The sequence below is a fragment of the Brassica napus genome, chromosome C1 (assembly GCF_020379485.1).
Source record: "Brassica napus cultivar Da-Ae chromosome C1, Da-Ae, whole genome shotgun sequence".
NCBI classification, from domain to species: Eukaryota; Viridiplantae; Streptophyta; class Magnoliopsida; order Brassicales; family Brassicaceae; genus Brassica; species Brassica napus.
In genome coordinates, this window is record NC_063444.1 from 46,515,962 (window position 1) to 46,533,835 (window position 17,874).

General features: G+C 33.6%; 3 protein-coding genes across 4 annotated transcripts; all 3 read left to right on the top strand.

The window, feature by feature from the left end:
• The first annotated feature begins 3,449 nt into the window (after positions 1-3,449).
• LOC125580300 (RNA-dependent RNA polymerase 1-like) lies at positions 3,450-4,880 on the top strand. The gene has a single exon (XM_048744622.1). It carries the CDS (start codon positions 3,884-3,886, stop codon positions 4,664-4,666), a length of 783 nt encoding a protein of 260 aa, XP_048600579.1. The 5' UTR covers positions 3,450-3,883; the 3' UTR covers positions 4,667-4,880.
• Positions 4,881-11,108: 6,228 nt separating this feature from the next.
• LOC125580302 (F-box/kelch-repeat protein At3g13680-like) lies at positions 11,109-13,612 on the top strand. 2 transcript variants are annotated; one of them, XR_007318076.1, is made up of 4 exons: positions 11,109-11,740; positions 11,826-12,010; positions 12,133-13,299; positions 13,384-13,612. XR_007318076.1 is itself a non-coding variant. In XM_048744624.1 (3 exons), the coding sequence occupies exons 1-3, from the start codon at positions 11,618-11,620 to the stop codon at positions 12,875-12,877; spliced, it is 1,053 nt and encodes a 350-aa protein (XP_048600581.1). In that variant the 5' UTR covers positions 11,109-11,617; the 3' UTR covers positions 12,878-13,545. The 2 variants fall into 2 exon arrangements, 1 of the variants encoding a protein (XP_048600581.1); XM_048744624.1 differs by having other exon boundaries at positions 12,133-13,545.
• Positions 13,613-13,706: 94 nt separating this feature from the next.
• Positions 13,707-15,564, top strand: LOC125580303 (F-box/kelch-repeat protein At3g13680-like). Its single transcript, XM_048744625.1, has one exon. The coding sequence runs from the start codon at positions 13,722-13,724 to the stop codon at positions 14,901-14,903; it is 1,182 nt and encodes a 393-aa protein (XP_048600582.1). The 5' UTR covers positions 13,707-13,721; the 3' UTR covers positions 14,904-15,564.
• The last annotated feature ends 2,310 nt before the right edge of the window (positions 15,565-17,874 follow it).

The window sequence follows — 17,874 nt, forward strand, 5'->3', positions numbered from 1 at the left end:
AAATGTTTTTTGTATTTGGTCAGTATTTATGTTTTATGTTATCACAATTGCATTTGTAGTTTAATTACAAATACGTTTGCATTAGGAATGAAAGGCGTCATAATCAGGTGGTGCCTCCAGTTGAGTATCTATACAAAGTTATTGACAAAACTATACCTCAGAGGATACTCTCCACTAGGTACTACGAGAAGCCACGTCTTCTTGGGTTGCTTCAATGCTGGTTCAGTACACGTATTGGAAGGAGTTAGTTCCTTTGGAGATTCTTTAATTTAGATTGCTAAAGCTAGTTTGTATATAACCATTCTTTTCTCTGATGATCAATAAATTTAAAATTTCATCAACAAAAAAAAAGTTTAAACAATGTTATTTTATTTTGAAGTTTAAATAATTTGTATTGCGTTGTTAGTTGTGTATTTTTACTTGTTTTTGTTTTTCTCCTCTTAACGTTTACTTCTGAATCATGTCACTAAGCTTCTGCTAGTGTAAATTGTTTAAATTTTCCAAGTTTAAGAACTGAAGTGTGTACTTTCAAATGTCAAAAAAGTATTTAGGTAACAGAAAACGACAGAACAATAAACTATTCAAACAATTTTTAAAATAAAGTATTCATAAAACTAAGATGAAAACAAACTTTAAAACTAAAAATCCATTCATCATCATAATTATACTCTTCAACTTCCACAAACAATTCACCAGCCACATCTCCTCCAAAATCTTCTTCAATTTCATCTCATCAACTTCCACAATCACCGCAGGTTCCAAGTAACTTCACCTCTAGCCTAGGCACACTTTTTAACACACATGTTCTACCAAATGTGGGATCAGATCGTCCACATAGATGATGTCATGCTTCCGTATCTCCTAAGGTGCATCAGAATGTTATCATAGAGAAGGCATACATTTTGACACCAATTGGATCCAACATATGGACCTAGCTCATTCAACTTATGATTTTCAGGGTGCATTAGAATGTTCCGTCCTCCCTCACTCTCTTCTTCAACACTGACTCGGGAACAACAGTTTTGGTTACTGCAACAGTCATCTCGACATAGCCAAATATAACAAAACTTGACTACATTATAGTAAACTACATTTGTCCTGGAAAGTAAAACTGAAAAACATATATAAACCCAAATTAGACGGCTAATAAAATCAAAGCACGAAATGCAGCATTTTAGATAGTAAAAAGAGAAAACATATACCCTTTACATGTACACAAATCTATCAGTGATATTTTTCATAATCACGCATTATTTTTACTGAAATAAATATAGATTTTTATCAAAGTGGCGTGTCTCTGAAAGGAATAATCATCTTTTAGCTAAAAAGAGGATGAGAGTGGGTAGAAGAAATAATATCGAGGATATAATCTCTTTTGATTTTACAACAAATTAAGAGATTTGGTAAGCGGCTGCCTCCACCATTTAACGCTCATAGTGTAGATATATTTGTGTTGTTATCTTTTGTTAGAGAGGAGCAGCTTGCGGTCTTACAGGAAAGCTGGGTGAACGGTCCGGCATTGGAGATTTGGATCACAAATAAGATTGATCAAGACGCAGTTTCATGGAGCAAGTTATTGAGGTCCATCTCTATTTTTAATGTTGACGAGGAAAGTTGCTGTGATTGTCGATCTAGACATTGGACACGGACTGAGATCCGTTGCAACCAAAGAGCTAACATAATTGGACAAGATGAATATTTCAAGTCTGTGAATATGGGAGAGGCTCTGAATCATAGAAAACGTCTGAATCATATAAAACACAACAAATTTGGATTTGTGCTCCCGGTATTCTAGTGCCCTTTGTGTGCCCTTATGTTTCAAGCTCAGCGCAACTGCAAGTGCAACCGTGGGGTTTAAAGTATCTAAAGAAGAGATAGGCGTGTTGGCCATATACATATACAGAAACACCATCTGATAAACTGAAATAGATGGGTCTTGTGAGGAATAAGAAACCGTGAGAGATGGTACATGATCACAAGGTGTAAAGGTGTTCATGTTTTCCTACTAACAGTATTAGATCATAGCTTGTTATACAAGGATACTCACAGAGACCATGGAACAAATTATAAGGAGATAAACTCCTATGTGGTGGATGCTGCTACACAAATTCAAAATTGATAAAGGTCTGGTCATATGAAAGAATTAGATTCACATATAAAGATGTAGTAAGCAGCATATGGATCACTGGATGAAGGAACAACATTGTTCGTAAGCTGTTCATGGACTGAAACATAAAGCAGCTGCATATATTATGAAAGGGAGTTCTATAAGAATGATCAAATTCTGTCCATATGAGAATTTATAAAGAAATTTGAAATCCCTTGTGTTTATACTAAACCAACTTAAAGAGAGGTTTATACAGATTATCTATTAATCTGTAGCCCTAGCATGAACCGACTAGATCATAGTACGGGCTAGTAGAAAAGAAAGATCAGCCTAAAGAAAGGTGATTGCCTCAGCTTACTATCTCAATAGCATGATCTCCGGATTGACCAATCCGACATCAGATCCTTTAGTAAGGATCCGGCATAGTAGAATAGTTTGCTACTGCTGTTACTCTCACGTGACATTGCCGTGAGGCCGAGAGAAGACGTTTAAATCTATCCCTCTCGATCGGATACCAATAGGTTGCAGTCCATAAGAATGTACAATCGAGATCCATGACCTAATAGATATATACCAGTGCGTGTTATGGTCCAATGGAAAGATAGGTCATAGGACGTCATCAAGAGATGGATAAAGGACTGCAATGTCCGAGATAGATATATATATGGTATTGCCTAAGGCAAGAAAGATTGATGACCATATGTATGGGTCCATGAGTATATTCTGGCCAATAAGCCATAGTATGATAAAATTATAAAGCCATTGATATACATCCGTGTATAGAAGATACACCGAGACATAGGTTCATGATAACCATGTTTAGTATATTGTCCATAAGTACTTAGTTTGTCCGACCAAAGTAAAGAGCAGTTGACAGTAGACGATCACGTCTAGACCATGGACACATGCAAACACGATTTGCAAAGATCCAACAGTGATCTCTGAGGACAATGTAGCACACATGCTTTACCGGGACACTCGATGTCAAAGGACATGAGAAACGACCTAAGAGGTCGAAGTGATCTAGTTACGGCTTAGTAATGAAACTGGCCGAATTCCCCACCTGCATGTTCAGGACAGTTCACGCATCAGATGCGTAGACTAAAGAACTTCCACTGAGGTTCACATCAGGGGGAGTAGTGCGTGTTGTACTCTTTTTCCTTCATCATGGTTTTGTCCCACTGGATTTTCCTGATAAGGTTTTAATGAGGCAACGTGAAGCGTATTACGAATCATCATGTATGGTTATGGCATCCAAGGAGGAGTGTTATAAATCAAGTGATGAATGTCCATAATCGGTCCGGTCCATAACCGGCCCATACCAAGAGAGATAACCGAAACCCTAGAGAGAGGAGAGAGAGCAGCCGCATGTCCTAGAGGAGAGAGAGAGGCGGCCACAAGCTTAGAGAAAAGGAAACCCTTTTCCTTTTCCTAGTAGATGTAATCTTTCCATTTATGTATTTAGTAGTTATCCTAAATCTAGTAAGATTACGATTTGTACAATTTCTATTTATCTCTTCTTGTAATCCTTATATAAGGAACCTCATATTATGAAATAATAACACAGAAATATTCAGCCTTTAACCTTCCAATTACAACACTGAAATGTAATTTTGGAGCCATATAGTCATGCAAGTATAAAAAGTGTGATGTTATGTGGATCATACAGAACCACACTGGTCAGCCTCTGTTTCATAGTCAAAGATGCTTCTCGTTTCATTTTCCTTTGAGTTTCTTGCTTATTCTGCTAGCCAATTAAAGAACACATAGACTTGGATGTTTGCACCGAGGGATGGGATCAAGGCAGAGGATATTAAATCATGGATGGAGGATTTTGGGAGCATAAAGAATGTTGCCAAGTATGCTGCAAGGCTGGGACAATCTTTCGGCTCTTCTAAAGAGACGCTCACTGTCAAAGCTGATGATGTTGAGCTGATTCCTGATGTGGAGATCTTCTCTTCAGGGAAACGCTATGTGTTTTCAGATGGAATTGGGAAAATTTCTTCTGAGTTTGCTGAACTAGTGGCTAGGAAATGCGATATTGAAGGAGTGTCTCCATCTGCGTTTCAGATTAGATATGGAGGGTACAAAGGAGTAGTCGCTAAGGATCCAAACTCCTCAAAGAAACTGTCTTTGAGGAGTAGTATGAGAAAGTTCCATTCGGATCACACAAAACTGGATGTGTTGGCATGGACCAAGGAACAACCTTGTTTTCTAAACAGACAAATGATAACACTTTTGTCCACTTTGGGGGTTAGTGACAGTGTTTTTGAAAAGAAACACAAGGAAGTTGTGGATACGTTAGACTCCGTCTTAACTGACCCGATGAAGATTCTCTGTCTAATGCCTCCAAGGGAGCATACCAAATTTCTCAAGGATCTAGTCTCTTGTGGCATTAAACTCTCAGAGCCCTTTCTATCAATGATGCTTCACTACATCATAGAATCAAAACTGGTGGAACCATGTAGTAAGACCCGTATATGGATTTCCAAGGGTAGATCCATGATGGGTTGTATGGATGAAACGAATACGCTAGAATATGATGAGGTGTTCATGTAGTGTTCATATCAGAGTCAAACACAAAATATAAGTCTCAAATCAATATCTAGTTCCACATCAAATCCTACTATCATGCAAGATTCCAAGTCGCCAAGAGAGCCATCCAACATAATAGAAAATGCTGTGTTCCGAAAAGTCCATGCTTGCGTACGAGGATTTCGTGTGCTTAAAGCTATTGAGGTGACTGGTTTGGTTCATATGACCGATTGCTAAGTTTCGAGTTCATATCACTGTCTTGGACTCATACACTGGTTTATATCATTTTTGCATAAAATCTGGATATTCTTTCACATACAGATGTGGTGGTATTTCGACTTCAAGCTCTGTTTTTGGGAAATCACCAGCTGCTGAGAACATGTTTGCCAGTTCAAGGCACTGTTTTCTCAGGGATTTATCGTCTTCTTTATTCACAAACACTTTATGAGATTTGAGATAATCCTATAGTGTTATTCATAGGTCAGTTCGCGAAATGCTCAGTGTTTTCCTGAAATTGATATAGCCAACAATTATGAGTTATTTTTAACAAAAAAATAATCTTTAGATAAAAATAACTTGATTTAAATTTTAACCTGGATGGTAATCTCACAATCCAAAACCTGAGGTTCCTTAATAGTGTTGTCCATTGGCTCATAAGTTTTTAGTGGGATAAGTTCTGGATCCCAGCTTACAAAATACAAATCCTCATCCAATGCTCTCTGAACTTTTGTCTGGATATGACCAATGCAATCAAACGAAAAGGATATTCAAACTGTGATTTTACATGTTCAGAGAGCCTATTAATCAAACACAAATTGTGTCAAATTTTATTAATCTGAAATTTTTAGATTGAACATGTTAAAATTACTACAAATATACTCCTATTGAATTTAATACTACAAAGAGTAGTGCATGTAGTTACTAAATTTAATATTACAAAGAGTAATTTTTGAAAGTATTTCTTATTTTATTATTTTAAATTAATTTTTATTGTTCCAAAATGTTACAAAATATATAGGTATGCAAACAAACAAGCAAAGTAAATTAATTATTAAAACCTAAATTAATATATATATATATATATATATATATAATGTCGAACAAGATACATAATAATGTCATAGAGTTATACGATATATAACAAGTAAACAATATATTAAAATGTTTATTATAAAAACTAAAATTACATACATGTGCAGGGGCGCGGTCAAACTCTAATTTAAGTTATATATCATAGATATGTATGCGTCAATCTATGAATTAATATTAATGCTTTTGGACGGTCCACCTAGTTACACCGTAAGAACTCATATTGTAAATTTAACTAGATTTTGACATGCGCTTAAAACACACAAGTTCTTTTTTTATTATAGACAAATTTTAACATGAATTAGTATTTTGTGATTGCTGTACATGATTATTTTACAAAATTGTATTATTTCGAAGAAGAAAATTTGTTTAAAATTATATAATTTATGAATTAGTTTATTTGAGATTCTATATGTACTTTTTAATATAATTCTCTCTCTTAAGCCTAAACATTTACTTGAATACAAAAATAAACCCAATCGGATCGGGGTCCAGGGCTGACTGAATGAATTTAAAAAAGTAAGTTGAGTGATATTTATTTCTAGGTTTTCTCAATTGTTATAATTTTAACATATGGTATATATTTTCCAAAATCAACATGTGTAAATCCAGTATCATCGTACTTTTAGTATTACATGTATTTCATTTACAAAACAAAAATAGTTGTAGAATAACAGTGTGATTTAGTCCCGAGGATGCATTCAAACTTGTAAATTTGATGTATAACATAAATGAGTTATAAAATAATTGTCACAATTTACGAATTTTAGTAAACTTAAAGCATAGTGTTTGTGGAATTTGAATCCTAATTAAAATCTTGTAGGCGTAGGGCTTTATGAGCTAATTAACACATAACTTATTCTGAAATATGAATTAACCGGTCGTCAGATAATTTCAAGTATTTTTTTTTTGTCACAAATTTTATTAATTCAAACTTAAGGCGTTACAACATTTATAACCGGAGGTATGCTCGACGGTAAGATGAACAACAATAACACGGAAACAATAAAACCTAAGATAGAAGTGTTACAAGGAGAGACTAGCTCAAAGTAGAGAGATCCGCGGATAATCTTCACTTGAATCCTTGAAACCACAGCTCGAAAGAGCTTTAGATAGTCTGAAAAGACGTTGAAATACCCTAGTGAAAGGGGTTTGAAGAGGAGTGGGAAACCAACTGAGGCTAGCGCACCCGTCAAACGAAAGAAATCAGCTCTACAACCGTCTATATTGCCTCGGGAGACTATGTGAATCTCAATACATCCGAGTAGCAAAAAGATCGATAAGCGAGATGGTGAGGCAGTTGAAATTCTTTTCTTCTCCGATTCCATTGGTGAATTTAACAGTGAAACAAACAGCATGGTTGTCATTGTCATTTCAAGTATTTAATTTGTAGAACTTTACGTAGAGAAGAACGTCGCAGTAAGTGGGACTCACATGCATGCTGGACGAGGAGGATATCTTCAATATGTTACGCACTTTGTTTACGTCTGTTGGATTTGTTCGTCAATATTTTGACGTCCTCGTTAGTGGCGCATTGCTCACATACTCACATATAACAAAAGTTATTATGAAAGGTTGAACCATTTTGAGTAATCTTAGGTGAAGCCAACGACCAAGCACATATATAGCATCATATTTTTGGGGAAAAGGGGGCTTATACATAGCATCATTTTTTCCATTCCAAAACACTAAATTTGGTGTGATTTCATCTCTAATAGATCCATGGACGGATCCAAAACCTTATATAGTATGGGGAAAGCTTATATTATGAGACTCATATAGTAAATAATATTCAAACTAGATTAAGATCCGCGCCTTGCGCGGGATAAACATTATATATATATAAATTAATTTATATATTATATGTTCTTACATATTATGAAATAATAAATATATATTGAATAATTAAAAGTCAGTAACTATTACATATATAATTAAATTGGTGCGAACGAATAAATCAATTTTATTAATCCAAACAATTTTATTAAAAATTTGATAGGATATGTAATTAAATTTAAATGATATTAACATACATAGTATATTTTTAATATTAATGTCTATTAAATGATGCTTTCTACTCATATGTTTTTTTGATCATGTGTATCTTTAATAGCAAAAACTTTAAATTACTGATAACAAAATTTTCATTGTGCGATTAATAATTTTAGTAATTTATAATTTTAAAAAATTTATCAATGTTAGTTCAAAACTTTTATCAAAAAAAATTATTCAAATTAAATTTTGAAATTAAAATATTTATTTATTCAATATGGTTTATAGTTTAATTTAGAATGATATATATATACATATATATTTTAAATCTTAATGATTAATTAAATTAAACTTTTATTTATATGATTTTGTAATCATTTGTATTTTGTCATAACAAAAATTTTAAACCATGGATCGCAAAATTTGAATGTGAAACTTTTAACAGTTTTAGTAATTTATAGTCGTTTTTTAAAATTCAAAATATAACATATAAAAAAAATCAAAATTTTTATAATATGGTTATTGTGATTTTTTTAAATTATTTTGATAGTTTAAAATTAAACAAATTTGATAGAAGATACATTATTTTTTTATCAGATCTTTATTATTCAAAATCATTAATTGTCATATATACTTTAGGCACATTAGGCAATTCCGTAATCTTTATTTAAGGAAATAATAAATGACATAATAATGAATTTATGATTAGTTTAATAAAAAGCTTATTATATAATTAGATGGACCAACATATTTCTCTAGTAATTCTAAGAATCATCCTAGTGATGACATGTGGCAACAAAAATAAGTTGTATAGGGGATTAAAAGCACTAATGTAAAATTAGTACTAATTTCTTAGGGAAAAAGACAAAATAGCTTGGGGCACATGTCCCACTCACCTCTCACGTGCGTCCGCTCCTGAATATAACTCCAAAAATTATATTATTTCACTAAATTTGGTGTTTTGTTATACAAAATTCATCACACCAAATATTAAACTAATGTATTTTATTATTTTTCATTTACTTATAGTTATGTTAATACTATTAATTAATTTAAACTTAGTTCAAATAAATATCATACTATTTTTATTTTATATTTGTATTTTCACATTAAAAATATTATTTTATTTCTATTTTAATTAATAATATAATCAATTATCAGTTATATCAAATTGTAATAAAAAACAATATACTGTGATTTTAATATTTTCTAAAAAAATTTAATGTGATAAAATGTAATTAGTCAACTAAAATAATTAATATGTTAGAAATATAAAAAATAAAAATAATAAGAAATGGTGTTGTTATTGGAGATATATAAAAAAATTGAACACCAAAACATCAAATTCCGTGTTATGGTTAAAATGTTTTTTTTAAGAAAGTGGTCAATTATTAGAGCTCTCTAATATCTTATGGTATGTTATGTTTTATCTTAAAAGTGATTTTATTAGGTCTTAAAATATAACTAATAAAACAGAATGTATTTTGTGTTTTTTGTAATATATATATAATAGTGATGAAGAAACAACTATATATTACATAAAATAAATATTTAATATTAAAATCATATGAAATACTGTGTTCATGAACGGCTTAGTTTAAGGAATAGTCAAAGCGAATACCCCGAACCTACTTCAAATATTGAAAATTTTAATATATAATATTTAATTTAAATTTAAAAAGTCTTATAAAACATACTAATATAAAATATTGTAATCAAAAAACAAATTAGTTAGTTAGTTAGTTTATTTTTTTAGATTTTTGATATTGTTTTAAATAATATTTCTTGATATTAAAACTATAATTGTAGTGTATACATAAAAATTTTGTCCAAGGACCCTAGATGATACTGAGTCTCTGTCCTGGTCGTGTATGTATATGTATAAATTTATACAATATATGCAGAATTTATAATATCAAAGGATGAAAAAAATATTTAGCAATAAAAGATGAAAAACAGTGAAAACAGCAGCAAAATGTAATTACATATTATGCAAAATCCATAGATTATACAAAAACAAAGTATAATAGTACAAATAAATATGTAAAAGTTATTACCCTGTAATATACTATTAAATAAAACAAAAACTCAAAAAAAAATTTTGTGTAACCAGTTGAATAAATTACAATAGAATGAGAACCTAAATTATGATGTGAGAGAGGGTCTCAACTCTCAAGCCATTGTCTCTTTCTCAACACCTTAGGTAAGTCCCTGGTCATGGTTGCGACACTACTTTCCACAGCATGCTATTATTGGAGAGAGTGCATCTTCTCTTATGAGAGTTGGTCTTACATACGACGTCGTTAGGAGTGGGCTTTTATGGGCATCCCGAACAAATAACCAATAGAAAAAAATACTTTTAAGAAGGAAACAAATCTCTACCAAAGAACAATTATACATACCTTCAAACGTTTCAGCGCGTAGGTAGATTCATTGATCTCCTTCTAGCCTCTACTGGTACCAGATTCTTCCCTTCATCGTTTTCACCGAATCATGTTTGTTTGTTTCACCGATTATTGCGTCTTTAATTGGCTTTGTTCCTGGGTGGATCTATAGTGTTATTGCCTTTTGATCTGATCCATGCACATCCCTTTTATCTTTGGTCTGATCCATGCACATCTCTTCTGGTTTTTGCTTCTTTCCGACTGATAAAGTTATATACGTTGCGTAGAGTTTCTCACTTTCAGTTTAGTGCATACAATTATTTACTTGTTATACGTCAACACAGAACTGCGTGTTTGGATTTGTTTTGGTCTGGATTTACGTGGCTTCCGTCTCTGGCTGGCCTGGCCATGTGGGTTTTAAATTTTTTTGCCTTACGAACCTGAATTGTGTCTTTTGATTTGCTTGGCTTATGTTTTGAACTTTCTTTCGGTTGTCCAGTTTCTACTACACTCTATGTTGTGGATATTAGGTCCTTGCTAGATTAGCTCGTCACCTGCTCTTGTTTTCACTCTAATTTAATTTTTTTTTTTCAATTGCCAGTAGCATATGCTAGTCTTCAGCATCTTTTGTTGCCAAAGTAACATTCTGTGTTATGAAACCATTGTGGCCTCCTCCTGAGGCAGTTATACTTAGTTTTTTTTTTTCAATTTTCAGTAGTATATGGTATAGCCTTTAGTATCTTTTTTCATTGTTCTTCCTGAGGCACTTTTATCTAGTTTTGTTTATGTATATTACAGTATCTTAACCGCGGGATGGCAGATCGATTTGTGCAAAATGTTATAGTGAGTGAAGGCCAGTGTAAGCAGAAGAATTGCCATCAGGAATGCAAGAAGAGCTGTCATGTTGTCCACACTGGTACTTTTTCCCGTCCCATTTTCGTGCTAGCCTCTTCAACTGTATGGAACTTGTGCATAGAATGATCTATTGTGCCTCTGTTTGTTTCTCTAGAGAGGAGACTTTGCCTCCTGGTGACTCCTGCTTCCAAGACTACTTTCTTGCCAGAGGAGCTGTGTATAGGATTTGGTATCTGCGTGAAGGTAGGCTGTATACTTTTACAATAAATATGTCACCTTCAAGTTGGTTGGACACTAAGTGAGATTTTGGTACAGAGAAACCCTTTCGAAGCTGTTCAGATAATCAAATAACTTGGCTGGTTGGAAGTAAGTATAGCCTCTCTTTTTTTTGAACAACAATAAGTACAGCCTCTCTTCTTAAGTTTACATACTCTTTGAGCATAGAATCAAGCATTATGTATTTTGTGGCATTCTCAAAATACATGTATGTATATATAATACTAGTATTTAATTGTAGATATTTTAAAACTACGACTTTTCGGTTGGGTTTTCTATAATTTTGAGATACACACAATTAAATATTAATATTTATATATACATATATATATGTATTTTGAGAATTTTATGTTTAGAACTCTACATTGTAGTTGCTCTAATGCATGACTATTCGCCTATCTCTTTATGGCATAATCCTCAGAACTGGCAAAAATATTTGACTCACATCCGCGGGTCAGAACTTGAAAGCTATCTCACCCGAGTGGTAGAAGAAAATCTAAAGGTACGGTGTGTAAATTGATCTTGATATTTTTTCCTAAGGAAGCAGCTCACTAAGCTAGTCTGATTCATCTTGTACGTATATAAAGCCCCAACATGTCGACCAAATAAAAAAAATTGTGAATATGCTGGACGAGAGAGAAATGCTGGTGCAGATTTGTGCTGGTCTGGGGTTGGACCGTAGAGCAAAAGAAGTATTTGGTGGAGAGCTGCAGTGGTTTGCGATTGCCATAGGTTTCATAGAGAAGGCTGAAACTTATATGTTGGACGATAGGTTTGATTCTATTATCTTCTCTCTTTTGTTCCTGAATCTACTTTTTATCTCACTGAATACTCATTATCTCCCTCAAGGTATAGTATATGATCTTTCTAATCTTTATCCTTTTTTCACTGCAGCCGTTTGTTGAAATGTGGAGAAGTGACAACAATGTCTGATCTTCCAGATGATTTGGCAGAAGAGATATTGTCTAGGGTTCCGTTGACATCCCTAAGTGCAGTGCGTTCCACTTGCAGAAAGTGGAATGATTTATCCAAAAACCAGGTTTTTGGTAAGTCAGCATCAACAGGAAGGAAGCATTTTCTAGGGTTCATGCTGAAAGATTATAAGGTTTGTTCGATGAAGTTTGATCTCCAAGGAATTGGAAACGAAGTAGACTTCGTTGATCCATCTATAAAGGAAGTCAGTATACTTGACCAAGTAGAAATCACTCAGGTCTTTCACTGTGGAGGTTTATTGCTATGTGTCACCAAGTACAGGTCGAGACTTTTGGTGTGGAATCCTTATTTGGGGCAAACAAGGTGGATCCAACCAAGAAACACTTTCCGAAGTGAAGACAGATATGCTGTTGGATATGACAAGAACCGTAACTACAAAATCTTGAGGGTTTTTGGCAAGTATGACACCAAAGGTGAATTTGGAAGCGTCGACAAATACCTGATTTTTGGGTACGAAATATACGATTTGAGCTCTAATTCGTGGAAGGTCTTCAATGTCAAGCTCGACAGGAAAATACATTATTATCAACGAGGCGTGTCCTTGAACTTCAAACCTGTGAATGTTGGAAAGGCTCTGGATCAAACCAGAGGTCTACATATTTTTAATTTCAAATCATGTAAAACGACGTCGTTTCATCTCATTTGAAAATGACGACGTCAAATATTTCTGATAAATTTGTTGACGGCGTGCTAAATTGGCAGGTCAGCAAAAACATTGTTAATTAATTCAAAAGTCAATGAAAGTTTGGTGTTTTTTTGGTCAGCCCAAAAGTTCATGTTTTTTTTGGCAATTCGTGCAAAGTTGAGGTTTTTTTTGGCCGAATTCTCGTTAAGTTTCCGATAATTTTGAGATATTTGCAATTAAATATTAATATTTATATATACATAATATATATATTTATTTTGAGAATTTTATGTTGAGAACTCTCTATTGGAATTGCTCTAATGCATGACTATTCGCCTGTCTCTTTATGGCAGAATCCTCAGAACTGGCAAAAATATTTGACTCACATCCGCGGGTCAGAACTTGAAAGCTATCTCACCCGAGTGGTAGAAGAAAATCTAAAGGTACGGTGTGTAAATTGATCTTGATATTTTTTCCTAAGGAAGAGCTCACTAAGCGAGTCTGATTCATCTTGAACGTATATAAAGCCCCAACATGTCGACCAAAATAAAAAAATTGTGAATATGCTGGACGAGAGAGAAATGCTGGTGCAGATTTGTGCTGGTCTGGGGTTGGACCGTAGAGCAAAAGAAGTATTTGGTGGAGAGCTGCAGTGGTTTGCGATTGCCATAGGTTTCATAGAGAAGGCTGAAACTTATATGTTGGACGATAGGTTTGATTCTATTATCTTCTCTCTTTTGTTCCTGAATCTACTTTTTATCTCACTGAATACTCATTATCTCCCTCAAGGTATAGTATATGATCTTTCTAATCTTTATCCTTTTTTCACTGCAGCCGGTTGTTGAAATGTGGAGAAGTGACAACAATGTCTGATCTTCCAGATGATTTGGCAGAAGAGATATTGTCTAGGGTTCCGTTGACATCCCTAAGTGCAGTGCGTTCCACTTGCAGAAAGTGGAATAATTTATCCAAAAACCAGGTTTTTGGTAAGTCAGCATCAACAGGAAGGAAGCATTTTCTAGGGTTCATGCTGAAAGATTATAAGGTTTGTTCGATGAAGTTTGATCTCCAAGGAATTGGAAACGAAGGAGACTTCGTTGATCCATCTATAAAGGAAGTCAGTATACTTGACCAAGTAGAAATCACTCAGGTCTTTCACTGTGGAGGTTTATTGCTATGTGTCACCAAGGACAGGTCGAGACTTTTGGTGTGGAATCCTTATTTGGGGCAAACAAGGTGGACCCAACCAAGAAACACTTTCCGAAGTGAAGACAGATATGCTGTTGGATATGACAAGAACCGTAACTACAAAATCTTGAGGGTTTTTGGCAAGTATGACACCAAAGGTGAATTTGGAAGCGTCGACAAATACCTGATTTTTGGGTACGAAATATACGAGTTGAGCTCTAGTTCGTGGAAGGTTTTTAACGTCAGTCCCGACTGGAATATAGATAGTTATCAACGTGGCGTGTCTTTGAAGGGTCATACTTATTTTTTGGCTGAAGAGAGGTGGACGATAGGTAGAAGAAATAAAACTGAGGAGATAATCTCTTTTGATTTTACAACAGAAAAATTTGGAAAGCGGTTGCCTCTTCCGTTTAAAACTCATGATGTAGGCAACTTTGTGTCTCTATCTTGTGTCAGAGAAGAGCAGCTTGCGGTATTACATCAAAGCAGCGTGATTGATCACACATTGGAGATTTGGGTCTCAAGTAATATTGATCTGGGTGCAGTTTCGTGGAGCAAGTTCTTGAGAACCACCTCTTTCTGTCGGGTTGATTTTCAAGCTGGTAGTTTCTTCATTGACGAGGAGAAGAAAGTTGCTGTGGTTGTCGATCTGGACAATGGTGGACAAGCACGGACTGAGACCCATTACAACCAAAGAGCTAACATAATTGGAGAAGATGAATATTACAAACCTGTGAATGTTGGAGAGGCCCTGGATCATGGAAAACTTAACAAATTTGGATTTTTGATCTCTGATTTATGTCGCCCACTTGTGTGCTCTTATGTTCCAAGCACAGCACAACTGCAACTGCAACCGTGAACATGGAAAGAAGGTGATGATTAATCAGTTCCAATTTCAACAATTGGCTGTCAATTGTTAGTTTGTCTTTTGATATATATCATCATCTAACTATGATTATGTTTGCTTAAGTTAAGTGGTAAATTATTTCCTCTGAATTGTTATAATTTTAACATATGGTATAATCTTCCAAAAATCAACATGTATTAATCCAATATCGTACTTTTAGAGGGGCTTATTGAATTAGAAATTTCATAAAATTTTAGTTTTTTTTTCAAATCCTCTCTCATTGAATATCCCTTATATATTAAAAGAGAATAATTGTAATAAATGCGTTCACAATAAACTTGAAACATGTATGTAAAAGCATTATAATAAATGCGTTCACACTAAAATGGACACATGTCACATGTAGAGAGGTTCTCAGCCAAACTCTACATAAATATGTTCAATACTTTACTTTTTTTAATATAAAACTCACATGCATGGTTCTTCTTTACGTTATTTTTACAGTTTACGAATAAAGCTGGATAAATAATTCATATATTTTGATTCGATTCGTTATCCATTTTGATTCGAACCGAAAATCCGGATATTCGTTACTCTACGAAGCAAATCAAATACTAAAATGTAATATCCGTAAAAAAAAATCAAATCACAAATATCAATATTGATAGGAACGGATATCCAATTTGATCCGTTATATGCATATATACATATATTAAAAAAAATTATATATAAGTTATATATTATAGTTTATATAAATTTTACAATATTTTTGTTTTTAAATAATTTCATTTTAAGAATTTTATTTTTCATGTATTATTTTGAAAAAATGTCATTTAATATTAATTAACAGTATCTTTATATATTTATCAACCATCTTTATATACTTTTACATACATACATGTGCACATTGACGTGAGCACCTTATAACTAAGTATTTACGACAACTGAAATATCTGATTTTTTAAGTTAAAATATTATTTTCCTTAATGCTTCTTTCACTATCGGCCAAATTGTAGTAAAATGATTTATATTAATAATTTTCTTTTCTTTTTTTAACTATTATCCGTTTAGAAACTATAATATGAAACCATTGGTTCGACATCACAACTATCTAAGATTTATAACATGAAAACAAACAAATAATAGTAATTTTTGATTATCACAGGAAAAAAAAAACTAAAACATCAAACATTTTAACCGAACAAACCAAATAAACATTTATTTAAAATGGTAGTTATATTTTAGGAGATTAAAAACCAAAAACAATCTAAAACCGAACCGATATCCAGATTAAACAGATTAATGTCTCCTTATTAAAAAATAACGAAACTAATAATCACGTTATTATCTAGTGGTATTTTAAAGTTCTAACAATTGCATGTTTTTCACTTACAAAAAGAAGGTAGTTGACTCATATTGTTCAGCCTGTGGACTGCATTACCAGGGCCATGCTTGATAGGAAGCAGGTCAAGCATTGGAGTCGGGGCCGGTTAGACTAAATACTCCCTCTGTTCCTGAAAGTAAGATTTTCTAGAGTATGCACGTTTATTAAGAATTTAATAAATGTTTATAATTTAATTTATTTTTTACTTTATTATACACTTTCCAATAACTTTCCACCAATGAAATTTAATCAATTCAAATATTCTCAATTAATGTTCCTCAAAAGTATAAAAAAATACCTTAACAATATAGAAAATCTATCTCTGTGGAACAAGAAAAAAATCTAAAACATCTTACTTTCGGAAACGGAGGTATATATTTTAGGGTCGATTTCCGTAAAGTTGTCTTTAATTCCGTGCTTGATTAAGCTGCTTTAACTGATCAGGTCACAAGTTCGGGATAGCTTTAGCATCGTTTTTGTATTATCTGTGTTTTTACCAGTTATTTTAGGTTAAATAGTTTATCTTAAAACAAATTCAAATTAAAAAAATTCTATGCTTCTAACCTAGAAAAAGTCAGGCACGGCCCTGTTCATTACTCTCATTGTTGTTGTACCTTCTCTCAACTCAGGTACATTTCTTGCCACGCCTTTTGTTGACTTAAGCTTCTCGTCGTATAATCTTGTGCTGGCTTTTGATGGTTGTTCTGATCTTCTGTATGTTGATTCTTGCTGTCTCTCTTCGAAACTTTGGGGAGTGTGCAAGCGGTCATAGAAAATCGCATTCTGAAGCACTAACAGAGATTAAGAGTGATCTCACTGACACTTGTTCCCAAATGATTCTCCAGCTTCATGATGTCTATGATCCCAATAAGGTTGGCTGGCTCTATAAGAAGGCATGTTTAGCTCTGATGATCCCGTGGTAGTATCACATCGTTCTCATGCTATTTTTTTGGTTATGTGTGATTACTTTGAAGATAAATGTCAAGATTAAGATTGTTTCTGGATCCCCCTGTGGAGCAGTTGCTGCTGAGGCAAAGAAGGCGCAGGCAAACTAGGTAGTACTAGACAAGTAATAATCCCTGTTCTTATTCCTTTTAGTTTTGTGATTATTATATCGGTAAAATCTCATAATGATGGCTTGCACAGTTATGTATTTCGGATCCAAAAATCAAGAGGCTGTAATAAGCTTTGACTCAGTGATTTGACAAATATGGAAGAGATTCAGAAAGGGGGGAGAAAAAGGTCCTTGGAGTTACTAGATTGGAATTTAAGAGAGGATATATATCTGTTTGATTGCGTTTGCTTTACGGGAACCAAATTATAATTTGGCACCTTTTTGTTAACTTGGGAGCTTATGGGATCTTCTTGGTGTTGTATCCTCTCGGACAAAGGTTCTTCTTGGTTTTGGGTTTGTGTACTGTGTTCTTTCAAGTTTCATGTGATTCATTGGAAGAGGGAGAACAAAACGCAAATAGAAGTCTTCTCAAGTCTGTCAGTTTTGATTCATCTGCAAGGTGGTCTTACTAGAATGATTAATCATCAAGGGGAGAATCTGTCTTGATCTCCACCTTGGTGGGGGCAAACCTAAAATCCTGGCAT